We start from the raw sequence: 15,108 nt of genomic DNA, 5'->3' as shown, positions 1-15,108 counted from the left end.
CCACCAGTAAAGCTGGAACGTCGCGATATGACCTATACTGTGTCGATGTGACGTAAAACTCATCTGCTGGTCATGAGCAATCACCGTACCAAGTTTGAAGTTCCTAGGCTTAAGCGGTCTTTAGTTATTGATCAAAAACCGTTTTTACCTAAAAGGTCAATGTGACATTGACCTTTGACACCAATGTCAATAGGGATTATCTGCTGGTGATGAACAATCACCGTACCAAGTTTGAAGTTCCTAGGCCTAAGCGTTCTTTAGTTATTTTTCGGAAATTGCTTTTACCTACAAGTGCAATGTGGCCTTGACCTTTGACCCCAAAATTAATAGGGATTAAGCAATTCACTCCGTCTTCCTTGAAGGGGGCATAATAATGGCACATAACGTACAATTTTTTCTAACATTTAAAGATGTGAGTATTTGAGAGAAAAAAAGCTAAATGTAAAAGACTGAAATCTTGTGACAAAAAATTATATCGTCATTGCCTAATGATTTTTTTTAATATAGAAAAACGGAATCTCTTAAGAACGTCCAAAACGAAAAAAATTCAAACTGTTGCAGCCTGTTCATGGACGGTACTGGAATGTGCAAGTTATCGTCCCCACCTCCTATCACCGCCATAGCAGAATTGAACATTTAAACATGCAAATGGTGACATTTTGAATTAAGTAACATCCATAGATGTGTTCAAACGGTGGTAATCATGGAGCTTTCAATGTGACACGTTAGTGCCATTCCAGGATAAGTAGCGTATGGTCCCAAATTAAAATGATTAGTGTGCCTAAAACGAGAAAACAATCGGTAGAACTAAATGAAATGGAATGAAAATTACTTTTCTGAAATGAGTTATGAAGTGAAAGAAAATTGGGTGACATTGGTTTCTTTTTGTATAAGGGGCCAATACAGAGTTTCCATCAATACTATTAAATTTAAGGAATTTAACTGCGAGCAATATAGATAACACTCATTTTGACATTTATACTGTCAAATTTAATAAATTAACTATAAGAAAAATATATTACATTCATTTTGACATTTATAAAATCAAATCATTCTATCAAATCTAATAAATTTTACTGCAAGCACGGTATAATACATTCATTTTTACATTCATGGCATTAAATCTTTAATTTGCGCTGCAGTCATATTATATTGCATTCAATGTTACATTCATACTCTCAAATATAAAAACTTTAACTGCAAACAAATATATGTAATAGAAAGAGCATCGAAACACGAGGCTTTCTGATTTGTACGAGGGGGAGCAGCCCCCAAGTATAAATCAGATTGCTGAGTGTTTTGATGTTCTTTCTCTGTTGTATCATAGTTAAACATACAAACACGTTCCCTGTTGTCACAATATAAAACCCCAGAAAAAAGAAGCCAATGAACGAGCATCTGAATATGAACTTTCTGTCGCTTTCCCTTTCCCTTTCTCTGCGGTCACAATATGTAAACCCCAGCAAAAATGAGCCAAACAATGGGCGGGTAGCTAATACCTGCACTCCAGTTAACGTCTATGTATATGTATACCATTTAACTCTGACACATTTTCAACAGAAAGGTCCCCAAACTAAGATTTATACATACAATGTATTTATATTCCAATCTAATTAATTTAACTGCAAGCAAAATATATTAAATTCATTTTGACATACAAACGATCAAGCATAATCAATTTTAAAAACAAACAGATTATATTACATTTATTTTGACATTCAAACTATTAATTCAGACTATCAATCTAATACATTAAATTGTAAATATTACATCAATTTTGACATTCATATATTCATCATAAAAGATGTCTGTTGTCATACCTAAGATTACCCATTAACGACTTACATGTTGCTCGACTGATCATCAATGATTCTGGTAATAATACATGCTCACATTTATCAAAATCTTTATCGTCAGCTTTATGAAATTATCAGTGTTTAAGTAAACCATTTCAGCGAACGTTTCTATCATATATTCTCATTTAAGAGAATCTGCTTGCTTTACGTATTAAAAGTAAACGTCCCTAATTTATCCAAAGTCAATATTAATAGATAATATAATTAACTGGAACACTTTAGAAAAAGGATAAACTAACTAATTATAGATTTATATTCTTTTCTTCTACCTAAAACATTGAACAGGCCTAGGATGCATGTCTTTTGCCCGAAATGTCATAAAAACAATTTAACATAGAGCGTCATTTCTTTTACAGTTTCATATTTTTTTCTAAAATAGTTCTCATAAGCAGCGATCTGCATAATGGGTTTTAGATCAATCACTTGATAGGTTTCAAATCACTTTCAAGGCGATCAAGTCGAAGAATTGCTAAATTTAGTTCGTCTTCAGCCATTTTATCACACATCGCATTTATTTTCTCCGTTGTTGTAACATATGAGTTGTGTGCTGAGAAAAGCATGCCAAAAACTGGTATAGAATATTTCGTGTTTGGGATAATATTCGAAAAAAAATCAGGCGGCTTAAAGAGAAACGTCTTGTAGGATTTTAGTTTCCCTTTCAGCCTCTCGCTCGAAGTTTTCAATTCTTTTGCCGTTTTATCAAGCGAAGTATCATCAATGCAAAACTTTTGCTGGCAAGTCGCACGAATATTAGATAATGACTGTTGGCAAAGTGTTTCTGTAAGCGCTTGTGTGGGCACGAATCCAAAGAAAAAAGAAAGTGCTTTTTGGAATCCAAAGCCATTCTTGTTCATTTGTTGATTTTTTCTTATTTCTATCTGAACATTTTGTTGCAGGATTGACCTAATTGCTTTTCCTTTGATGCTGAGCATATTTTTTAATTTCTTATCCAACTCAATAAAGTCGTACTTTTCTCTTTTTGGAGAGCTCACCAGATAAACACCTGTAACTGAAGCTGGTAGTCCTCCGTCACGAATTGTATCTGATAAGTTACATTTAATCTTATCTAAACATACCGTTTCACTAAATGTGTCTGGATAATCACGTTTAGCGTTCTTTAGGTCAATGTCAATTTTTGTTCGGACAAAGATGATATTTTTTCGCATGGCACGTAATTCCTTTCCAAGCCATATATCATTTTCAAGAAATCTACCAGCAGAAACGATCAATACAACGTCAAATTTTGCAAAATTCATGTCTTTCAAATATTTATCTTTTCTGAATTTTTGTGTGCCTAGGCCAGGTAGATCCCATATAGTTACGTTTGGATGCCCAGGATAAGTATAACAACATCCTTCTGTTGTTGTCTCAACAACACCAACTGCGGCGGCACGATCATCCGTAGGCTTTAACTTTCTTAGAGCATTGATGAGACTGGATTTTCCAACACCAGAATTACCTGACACAGCAACATTTAAATCACGTTGAGTCCACCATTGTACAAACAGTAATCCTCTACTTATACCAGTTATTGAGGCCATTCGTTAATCACTCCCCAAAGTTGCCATTCTCTCTTTTCTCGACACCCTTGATGTTTATTCACAAATGAACGACAATTTATCTGTCTCGCACATAAGTCCACAAAGAACAATTAATCTAAATAGGTTGACATTGTTTGACGCTTAACTTTACATTCAAGCAATAAATCAAATGTCTCGTTTTAGCGCTTATTTTAATCGTGACTTGCTTCCTTTTTCACTTTGAATTTGGGGATAATTTTTTAATCATAGATTTTGAGAAATAACTAAATATATGATTTGGAGTATGTTTTGTTTTTCTGAAAAGTGTTATCTCAATGATTGTATGTGTTTTAAATTGAATTACATTACGGTTCCAGTATTTCGTACCACACAATTAGTCAATGAGTATTTTAATACATTACTTACGTCAAATTCAAGATCTTCTCTCGAGCTATTAGATTCGTCATGACAAGTTTTCGCATCTTGAATACTTTCAAAAACAACACCTTTTTTATCTTTACATATTTCAGTTTCTTCGGAAAAATAGTCGCTGAACGTTCAAAATGAAAAATATATAAACATTAATCATAAATAAATTTTCTCTACAATATGCTTTTAGTTATAAATATTGCTACCGAATCTGACATAGACACTCTTAAAACTGGGTCAATCTTGGAAGTATGTTTATTTAATTCTAAAAATATGTTCAGATTGTATCGGTAATAAAGTTAAACATAAGAATTCGCTTTTAATAGTGCTATATGTTAACAGATGTGATTCACTTTAATGTTAAGAAAATATATATAATTTGGGCTAATCCTGAATAAAAACAAGAAAAAAGATCAACAAGGCAAAGACAACGTTCACATGACGCAGCCCCCCCCCCAACACACCCAAGTAGGGCACACAGAAGGCACCAAAATAAAACCAGGAGTGGAAATAAGGGTGGCGAAAGAAGAACAGAAATAATAAAAACTGAAACGGATCCATATGGAAATTAAAGGGATAAGGGCTGTAAGGGTGAAAAAAGGGGAGATTGGGTATATCAATGGGAGGGGGTGGGTAAATACCTACCGTTAACGACCATCCAACAAGGCAGACATCACAAAACATGTAAACATTCAAAATAAAGTAACAATACAGACATGACAAACACGTGAAGGAACACACACGTAAAGCCATAGTTGTACCCTTACATATTTATCTTTAACAAAATATTTTCAACATATTATGTGTGATGTAATATTCTTCATACAAACTCACATACCTTGATATTTGGCTCGATTCTGTTTTCGTCACAGACATTGATTTCCCGTATGACTGCCTATCTGTAATTTCGGAAGTCTCTGATATGGCAGATTTTCTTTTTGCTGAATTCTCTGACTCCATCACTCTTTAACAACCAACAAAAGAAATACATTAAGATGATATAGAGAACAGGAGCTATCACGCAAAAGTGACGAATTGCCCTAACAGTTTTCATAAGTATTGCAGAAAGGTGTTACGAAAGGAATAGAAAAACAAGGGGGTCATGACAGCCCTGAGTCGCTCACCGGAAACAACTGCTTTTCAATGGTGGAAATTATTTTTTTCAAATGAACTTGCTTTAACTATAATTTTAATAAATGCCTTGGACTGAGGCATTTAAGCTTAAGCGACTCCTAAAAGGGTCCAATCAAATTAATATGGACAAACTTGATAAAATACTACCTATGAATGCTACAGACAAAATTTGGTGATCATCCAACAATTAGTTTTATAGCAGGAGACGTTTAAAGGTATGTCTATTTTTAGCTTTAGCAATCTCTAAAAGGAGCCAATCAAATTAATATAAGCAAACAGACTACCTAAGAATGCTACAGGCAAAGTTTGGTGATCATTTATCAATTATTTCAGTAGGAAATGATGTTCAAAGTATTTACTTTTTTAATTTAGCCGGCCCTAAAAGGGGCATATCAAATTAATATGAGCAAACTTGATAAAAGACTACCTAAGAATGCTACAGACATAATTTGGTGATACTGTATCAATTAGTTCTGTAGAAGGAGACGTTTAATGTTATTTCTATTTTTAGCTTTGGCGGCCCCAAAAAGAGGCCAATCATATTTATATGAGAAAACTTGATACAAGACTACATAAGACAAAGTTTGGTGATCATCCATCAATTATTTCAGCAGAAAATGATGTTATAAGGTTTTTCTGTTTTTAGCTTTAGCTTCCCTTCAAAGGGGAAAATCAAATTGATATGAGCAAATTTTTATAAAAGACTACCTATGAATGCTACAGACAGAATTTGGTGATCACACATCAATAAATTCTGTAGAAGCAGACGTTAAAAGGAATTTCTATTTTTATATTCAGCGGCCCCTAATAAGGGGCAAACAAATTAATATAAGCACTCTTGATAAAAGAATACCTAAGAATGTTACAGACATAGTTTGGTGATCATCCATCATTACTTAAATACAAGAAGGTGATTGAAGTTTATTCTATTTTTAGCTTTAGCGGCCCCTTAAAGGAGCCAATCAAATTAATATGAGCAAACTTGACAAAAGACTACGCTACCTAAGAATGCTACAGACGTAGTTTGGTGACCATCCATCAATTTGTTTATTACAAGAAGATGATAAAAGTTTATTCTATTTCTACATTTAGCGGCCGCTTTTAAAAGGGCCAATTAGATTAATATGAGCAAATTTAAGGAAAGACTACCTAAGAATGTTACAGACAAAGTTTGGTGGTCATCCATTCAATTAGTTCAGTGGGAAAAGTGATTAAAAATGGTTTTCAAATTTTTAGCTCAAGATGCCCCTAAAAGGGGCCAATCAAATTAATTTGAAAAGAAAAATTGTTAACACATTATCTAAGAATGCTACAGACAAAGTTTGGTTATCATCCATCCATCCATAAGTTCAGTACAAATTCTTTTTAAGGTTTTCCTAGTTTTTAGCTTTAGCTGCCCCTAAAAGAAGTCATGTAAATTAATATGTGCAAATTTGATACAATGCTACTGACAAAGTTTTGTGAGCATCCCTCATTTCATTTAGGATCAGTAGTTGTTTAAAGGTTTTTATATTTTTAGCTCTGTTGACCCCTAAAAGGGGCCAATTGAAATGGCATGAGCAAATTTAAGTGGGACTGTCACAAGGATGCTCCAGACCGAATTTGAGGTAAATCTGCCCGTTAGAAAGGACAGGGACACGTAATGTGTGAAATAATAAAAACTGAAACGGATTCATATGGGAATTAAAGGGATAATGCTGTAAGGGTGAAAAAGGGGGAGGGTTTGGTTAAACAAAATAAAGTAACAATACAGACATGACAAACACGGGTAGGAACACACACGTAAAGCCATATTTGTACCCCTTACATTTTAATTTAAGAAAATCAACATATTATGTGTGATGTTTTATTCTTTATACAAACTGACATACCTTGATATTTGGCTCGATTCTGTTTTCGTCACAGATATTGATTTCCCGTATGAATCTGTAATTTCGGAAGTCTCTGATATGGCAGATTTTCTTTTGGGTGAATTCTCTGACTCCATTACTCTTTAACAACCAAAAATAGAAATACATTAGAATGATACAGAGAACAGGAGCTGTCATGCAAAAGTGACGAATGCCCCCGAAAAGTATTGCAGAAAGGTGTTATAAAAGGAAATAGAAGAAAAGGGGGGCATGAGGGCCCCCGAGCGTCACCAAAAACAATCCCTTTTAAATGGTAAAAATTTATTTTTCAAAAAAACTTGTTTAACTTTTATATGAAAAAAATCCTTGGACAGGAAATTAAGCTTTAAAAGGGCCCCAAAAAGGTAAATAAAATTTTAAAATGGGCCTTGATAAAATCCTACCTATGAATGCTACAGACAAAATTTGGTGATAATCCATCAATTTGTTCTGTACAAGGAGACATTAAAAGGTTTTTCTATTTTTAGCTTTAGCGACCTCTAAAAGGAGCCAATCAAATTAAAATATGCAAACTTGATAAAAGATTACCTCAGAATGCTACAGGCAAAGTTTGGTGATCATTCATCAATTATTTCAGTAATATTTTCTATTTTTAACTTAACCGGCCCCCAAAAGGGGCCAATCAAATTAATATGACCAAACTTGATAAAAGACTACCAAAAATGATACAGACAGAATTTGGTGATCATGCATCAATGCGTGCTGTAGAAGGAAACGTTTAAAGTTATTTCCATTTTAAGCGGTCCCTAAAAGAGGCCAATCATATTTTTATGAGCAAGCTTGATACAAGACTACATAAAAATGTTACAGACAAAGTTTGGTGATCATCCATCAATTATTTTAGTAGAAAATGATGTTAAAATATTTTTCTACTTTTATCTTTAGCTGCCCTTAAAAGGGACCAATCAAATTGCTACAGAATTTGGCGATCATGCATCTATTAGTTTTGTAGAAGGGAATTGTTAAAAATAATTTTCTTTTTTACCTATAGAATCCCTATAAAGGTGGCCAGATATCAAATTAATATGAAGCAAACTTGAATAACCTTAAACCTGACTACCTTAAATATGCTAATAAGGGAACTAATAAGTTTGGTTATGATAATCATCATTGTTCTGTAGAAGCCAGTACTGTTTAAAAAGCTATTTTTAGTTTTAGCTTTAGCGGCCCCTAATAGGGGCAAATCAAATTAATACAAGCACATTTGATAAAAAACTAACTAAGAATGCAACAGACAAAGTTTGTTGGTCATCCATCAATTAATTCAGTACAAAAATATGATTGAAGTTTTGTTTTCTTAAAAATAATATGAGCAAATTTAACAAAAGACTATCTGAGAAATGTTTACAGAGAACAAAGTTTGGTTGAATGCATCCCATCAATTAATGTTCAGTAGGTAAGAAAGTGGTTTAAAAGTGTTTTTTTGTTTTTTAATTTAATTTTTGGCTCTGGATGTCCCCTAAATAGGGCCAATCACCAAATTAATTTTGAAAAGAAAATATTAGTTAACACATTATCTAAGTAGCTACTCTGTAGAAAGAATTGGTGATCATCCATCCATCTATAAGTTCAGTACAATTTTTTAAGGTTTTTCTAGTTTTTAGCTTTAGCTGCCCCTAAAAGAATTCATTCAAATTATTATGAGCAAATTTGATTAAAGAATACAAAACAATGCTACAGACAAAGTTTTGTGATCTTTTCTCATTTAATTTAGGATCAGTAGCTGTTTAAAAGTTTTATATTTTTAGGTCTGTTGACCCCTAAAAAGGGCCATTTAAAATGACATGAGCAAATTTTAGTGGGACTGCCACAATGATACTCCAGACCAAATTTGAGGTAAATCTGCCCTTTAGTTTCAATAAAGATGATTTTTGACGCATTAAGACGGAAGCCGGGCTATTCCTCTTTGATACTAATAGCTCACCCTGAACCTTCGGCTAAAAATACAAAAACCTTATACTTAACCAATTGATGGATGATCTCCAAACTTTGTCAGTAGCATTCTTAGATGGTCTGTTATCAAATTTGTTCATTAATTAATTCAATTGGTCCAATTTAGGGGCTTTAAAGGCTGATTTAATAGAGAAAAAAACTTTTTATATCCACTTTTACTAAATAAATTGATATTTGATTATCACCAAAATTCTTCTGCTGAATTAATTTGTGATATGTTCAAATGATTTTGTACATTTTGTAAATATATTGTCATAAATTGCAATCTATAGTTTTGGCAGTGTTAATTTATTTTAATCAATAACTAGTTTATGATATCTTATCATGATCAAGGGAGATAATCTTGATAAGTATTTATGGTTCCCTTGACAACTAGGAATAGACATCACTCTTGGTTAGATAAATAAGGACTAATTATTTTCAACATATTTATAAGTATTCAAATATTCTAATAAGGATTTTCTTTGTATTTTTATTATTCACAGTATAAATAATATCTATCTTAAATAATACAGCAGTTCATGTTAATATTGAGTTTTGAACACATTCTGAGGGAACTTCTTTTTTTAGACTTCTTTCAATAAGTTTTAGATATATTGTATTTAAAGAATTAGGGATGAGTCAAGTATCACTTTTGTTTTAGACGACATTAAACTTACTTAAATCAGTATATATTTGAGATTTAAAGATCCTGTATGTTGAAATTGAGGTTCTATACCACATAAAACAATTTTCAAACATCGAAGAATATGTAAAATATGTACTGCAAATATTTGTACATATTAGAAGTAATCAATGAAATATATATGCATTCATTTCTTATTGACAATTTTGACTAAGCCTTTATAGAAAAATTTTTTATTACCTTTATTAACGTGAAATGTTAAATTCGGTAATTTCGTTATAAATAATGCTTTTTGGAACTTACAAAATTTGAAAAAAATCTTATTTGAGCATATATTTTATGATATAATAACCATATAATAAATTGTGTATTATAATCCAGGATCTTTAATTTGAAATAAGATTATTAGTTTTAACTATTTAATGTATATTCTTAGAGAATAACTTATTTGTCATTTAAAGAGTGAAAATTACAGAAATCTAGTGACAGATTTGACTAATTAAACCTGAATAACCTCTTTTGGACTTAATGAACTAATCCAGTGTTTGTTCCATTATTGTAAGGGAATTAATGCAAACAATTAATCAATGTTTGTTGTTTATTGTTTTCATTATGTTCATATCACTTTAATTTGTATTTATTTGTTGTAAATTGTTATATTAGAAATACTCTTTTGTTTGCAAAAATATGTTGATTTAGTAATTATGCTAAATCTAACATAACCTATTAAGAGGACAGTCCATTATGGTTGTCGAAATTTCCTGCGCAGCATCTTTTGTTTAATTAATAGGTATACAGAACCTGTTATTTACACGTTTAGAAAAAAATCTTAAAAGAAAGGAGTATCAAGGAAATTTCAGGAAAATAGGTTAATATTTTTGGCATTTGTTAATTAATCAAATTTAATTATTTTATTTCATATCTTTTGGCATTCGTTATCTTTAGCATAAATATAGAAGCTTAAATAAATGTGGTCAGATTCTTGGTAACTGACTCTTTGTCACTATCTTATATTTTTGAATGTTTTTCACTGAGATTACAGTGTCTGTTGTATTATATGAGAATATAATAATGATATAATGTATAGCCTTATCGGTGGACCTGTGAGCCTCCCATTAGCCTGATCGGGTATTTTCCAGCTGAATAAGTTAGAATAACCACTTTCCCTGATCTCAGTTAATTGTTTTCTTGCAACTTAGCATTTTACATTCAGGAACAAAGTGAACGCATGTCAACTAAAGCAGTTTTTCTTGCTTGCCTTAATGTAATTTGTCTTCTTTTTATTATTTGTGCTATTTTAGTATCAGTGTCATTTATCTCTATTCAGAATCACATTTTGCAAACTTGGTTATCATGGACTTATTCAAAGTAATTTTGCACTGTTTCATAATATCACTTTTCCATCCTGTATGTAAAGTTGTTTTATTAAAAGAGTTATCCTGTTCACCGAATACATTTCATCAAAACAACCTGTTGGTTTTTCTTCTATGTAGTTAAAGCTACATTTTTCCTACTTCCATTGGAGAATAAGATAATTCAACCTGTAACGTTAACTTTCTGGTCGAGTTAACTAGTATACCTATGTTACCTTAAATAAATATTGATTTGCGGTATCATACTGACATAGTTTACATGTATATCTAAATACCGAGATTATGTTATTATCTAATTTTGTAAGATGTGTAAAAAAGAAAGATTGCAAGTCCGAAACACAGTTATAAGCAATTTTACCATTAATTGATGAATGGATGGATGGATGGATGATCACTTAATATTGTAGGTATTCATATTAATAGGATTTTTTATATCATAGTATTGTGATATTGAGTTGAAATTTGTCTCTATTATAGGGTGCTGCTTTGTAAGGCTGAAATGGAAAAAAATCAAGTTAATCGGAAGTCAAATAATGCTTACGCAACAATGAACTTGGGACATTTTGTTAGAAAGTATTAACAATTCATTTTTATATTATGAAAGAAAGAAAACAAATCCAGTGTCAGGAAACTTTATATCTAGAGAGGCAAGTTAAAGTTGAGCTTGACTTGTCTTTGTACAAGTTTATTGAACAATTATTTCTATCACTGAAAAACAATTGTTTCTGGTGAGCAATTCAGGGTCATCATGGCCCTCTTGTTTAAAAATCCTCCAATGCATGAAAGATAGATTATGTGTACCTTAAAATTCTACTTGTGAGAATGTGAACCTTAAAACTAAAAGTATGACCTGACCTTTAAGATAGGGACATTGGTCTTAGATGTGGTAGACATTTATAACTAGTTATTCTTTACTTAATGTATGTCAAGGTCCGGCCATGATTTTTGTGTAAGTTGTGTACCTTAAACCTCTAAGCATGACCTTGACCTTTTAGATAGTAACATCTGCCTTAAACGCGACACATCATATTGATGTGGTAGGCATTTGGGCCATTTGAATCACTCAATGCATGACAAAGTCTGCACAGCGGATTTATAGACGAGTTCATCATAGAAGAAAGTTATAGTCTGGACATAAATGTTTACCATCAAACTCTTCTCGTGAGAATGAATACCTTCAAAGTATTAGTGTGACCTTGACCTGGAAGGTAGGGACTTGGGTCTTGGTAGGGACATGTCGTCTTGATGTGGTTGGTAATTATGCCATGTTATTTTAAACTCTTTAAATACTGACAAGTGTACAGTTCTGACAGGAAAGTGTATACCTTTAAACTCTAATTGTGAAAATATGAACCTTCAAGCTGTTAGTGTGGCATTGATCTTTGCCGAAGGGAAGTGGTTCTTTAACGCCACACATTGTCTTGATGTGGTAGATAATTGTGGCAAGTTATGTTAAAATCATATAATCCATGCCTGACATAAATGTTGTGTAAGTGGGGACGCACGGACAGACAGACGGACAGACGATGTTAGTTAAATATGTCGCCCTTGACGGGCATATAACAAAAATATGTAATATTAAAACGGTAAATATGATAATCATGAGTAAACTTGCACATCACAGGAGAGTTACATTTTGTTGACTATGCAATTTAAGATTTGGGTTTTTTTATTTTTGAGGAGAATAAAATTTTGTCACTTAAATGATAAATTCAGGCAACAAGTAAATTTTGCTCTTACTTGAAAACGGTGACCAAAGGCAGGGACGCCCTGCTAATGACAAAAACCACGTGTGCGTGCGTGTATGTGTATGTGTTTGTTATATCTTCCCGAATAAGGTCATCCAAAAACAAGATAAAAGCGAGCAATATCATAATATGAATCCAATGATCAATTTGACTATAACATCAATTTAACGAAAAACATCGCCTCTATGTGTGTCAAAAACAACACATTGATATGGATTTATCATCTGCTCATGAGATGCAGTGTTGGACAGTTTATGCCATGTTACTAACAATAACAAAACCATTGTTTTTTTCTAAAATTGAAGGAAACAATATCCTGTCGTATCACGAGCGAGAAACTGATATACGGAGATGTAGTTATTCTGATGACTTTTCAGGAGTTCTTCTGATAACTGTCAAGGAGTTCCTAAAAAACGTTACGGATTTTGTCGGACAACTTGGATTTGAGATGCTAAACGAAACATTGTTGATTAAGCTTGCCTTACATAGTGTATTATGTGTCAGAAAAAAATCTATAGTCCACTTTTCAACGCCTCTTCTTAAGAATATGGTTCTTTTGAGTGTAATTTCAAAAATATTTGCTCAGTCATACATATTGACCTGTTTTTAGTGTTCATCTTCATTGTCATACAAAATTACCTAATTATAATAAAAAGATGCAAACAGAAAGCTCCGGTTAACAAATTTATGCCTATTTTTCTAACATCTAAGAGTATTTCTGATAACTCACAAGATATCCTTCAGCCCTTTTCAGACACATAATACAATATGTAAGGCAATCTTAATCATAAAACTTAAATTTAGCGCTTTAAATATATATTTTACAATTTTTGACGAGTGTTACTTTCGGTAAACCATCTTTCAATAACTCCATGACAGTTATCAGAAGAACTTCTGACAAGTTATCAGAAGAACTCCGTCTTCAATGTAAAAATTCCTCTGCCGAGCTTATGCAGTACCGGACTGGATAAACATAATAAAGATTCTCATTTTCTGAACGTTTTGTTGCAAAAATAACACGGTTAGCACACATATTCCCTTAAAACAGCACGCCTCCAGATTCATGTTAATTTTTATAAACAATGTGGAAATGTATTTAAAAGTAAAATATTGTGATGTAAACAAATAATGCAATTTACATATTGCAACGGAACATACAATCTACAAAAATTTACAAAGTGGTTAACATATGCAAAAATAGCCCTTACTGCGTTAGGATCGCAGTAGAACTATGATGACTGCAAAATCAGTGTTAAAACGAACATAACCAGTAAAATATAACTTGGATCTTGATTGTCTTTACATGTCTTAAAAGTTTATTAGAAAACCTAATATAATTATTCTTTTCATTGGCTGATTTGTATTCACATTGCTTTCTTGTATAACAATAAATATACACAAAAAACTTAGACGTGTTCAAATTTTTTTAATTCTGAATATATTTGCGTATATACAAGAATTATCGACAGTTATTTCCGGCCGATTGGAATAACCATTTAACCGTCGCTATCAACGACACTGACAAATATCAAACATACTAGCCCGACTTAAATTACCATTGTAACGCCACAGCGGCGCAGACAATAGAACGCGATTTACATTGAAATTGTAGAACTGCCAAAAAGTCCTACAAAAGCATGCAGTGTGTCAAAAATCACCTGAACTTGAAGTAAAACCTGAAAAAATTAGACTCAAATTTTTGTCATTTAAATTTTTGTTTCTTATGAAATCATGCTTTAACGGTTTGTAGTTGCTATATTCATTTATTCGAAAACCTAGTCATCAAAGCTTCCAGAAAACGGCGTTTTCATGAACATATTCGAAAGGTTTCGAGTCTTCATCAGAAACATATTCAATGATCAAACTAGTTCTTAAAATACATCTTTTCAAATCTTTATCAGGAAATTGTTCGGGCTTCAAAATTTAAAAGTACAGTTATTCAGAAAGAGAATTGCGATCGCGACCCTGAAAAATGTTTAGATTTCAGAATCTACATTTTAATCGTTAAACTATAAATCGAATTTTTTCTTTGCGGTTCGAAGATAAATAAAAATATGTATTGCAAAATATTTTTATGTGAATAAATTATTACAAAATCTAATAAAAAAAACTCACCTTTTGCGCTTTATAAGTGTCCCTTGGTTTGGGGCGCCCGCTTCTTTTGATTGTTTTACTGGTAAATCTTTTACATTTTTTGTTTCTATTTCTGATGGAATTTTTTGCAAAAACCATTCAATAGATCTAAATATCAAAGCCATTAGAAAAAGAAACACAAAAACACTTATCCACCACATTTTCGCTATTATATTTAATCCGTCTAGTTTAACAAGCCCGAATTATATTAAATGTATTCAGTTTGTCGTCGTAAATAAAGAGAACGCATGTATTACAGCTGAATGGTTAACTGGCTCTTTTGTTGACTATATAAAACTTTAAACGTCAATGAGGAAGAAGCAGTGCAGTAAACTTACTTAAATATTTGTTTTTGTAATGAATTAAGTACAATCTCTACTTTGAACGTGTCATCTTACAGACATACGAAGACATTTTGCTTGAATAA

General features: G+C 32.1%; 2 protein-coding genes across 2 annotated transcripts; both read right to left on the bottom strand.

Moving 5' to 3' along the window:
• Positions 1-2,275: 2,275 nt before the first annotated feature.
• On the bottom strand, positions 2,276-3,397 carry LOC132738040 (interferon-gamma-inducible GTPase 10-like). Its single transcript, XM_060725465.1, has one exon. It carries the CDS (start codon positions 3,395-3,397, stop codon positions 2,276-2,278), a length of 1,122 nt encoding a protein of 373 aa, XP_060581448.1.
• A 7-nt stretch (positions 3,398-3,404) lies between these two features.
• LOC132738029 (uncharacterized) lies at positions 3,405-14,883 on the bottom strand. The gene is made up of 5 exons (XM_060725455.1): positions 14,664-14,883; positions 6,811-6,930; positions 4,644-4,769; positions 3,803-3,926; positions 3,405-3,443 (listed from the first exon to the last, which is right to left on the bottom strand). The coding sequence occupies exons 1-5, from the start codon at positions 14,840-14,842 to the stop codon at positions 3,405-3,407; spliced, it is 588 nt and encodes a 195-aa protein (XP_060581438.1). The 5' UTR covers positions 14,843-14,883.
• Positions 14,884-15,108: the final 225 nt, after the last annotated feature.

The sequence above is a fragment of the Ruditapes philippinarum genome, unplaced genomic scaffold (assembly GCF_026571515.1).
Source record: "Ruditapes philippinarum isolate M1 unplaced genomic scaffold, ASM2657151v2 ctg16570_1_1_1_1, whole genome shotgun sequence".
Taxonomy (NCBI): Eukaryota; Metazoa; Mollusca; class Bivalvia; order Venerida; family Veneridae; genus Ruditapes; species Ruditapes philippinarum.
The sequence above is the reverse complement of the archived record's forward strand: the minus strand, read 5'-3'. Positions and strand labels throughout refer to the sequence as shown.

Coding starts and splice junctions, on each gene's coding strand:
- LOC132738040 (XM_060725465.1), bottom strand. CDS start 3,397: ATGGCCTCAATAACTGGTATAAGTAGAGGATTACTGTTTGTACAATGG.
- LOC132738029 (XM_060725455.1), bottom strand. CDS start 14,842: ATGTGGTGGATAAGTGTTTTTGTGTTTCTTTTTCTAATGGCTTTGATA. Junction 3,927..4,643: donor GAATCGAGCCAAATATCAAG/GTATGTGAGTTT, acceptor TTGAACGTTCAG/CGACTATTTTTCCGAAGAAA. Junction 3,444..3,802: donor GAGAAGATCTTGAATTTGAC/GTAAGTAATGTA, acceptor ATAAACATCAAG/GGTGTCGAGAAAAGAGAGAA.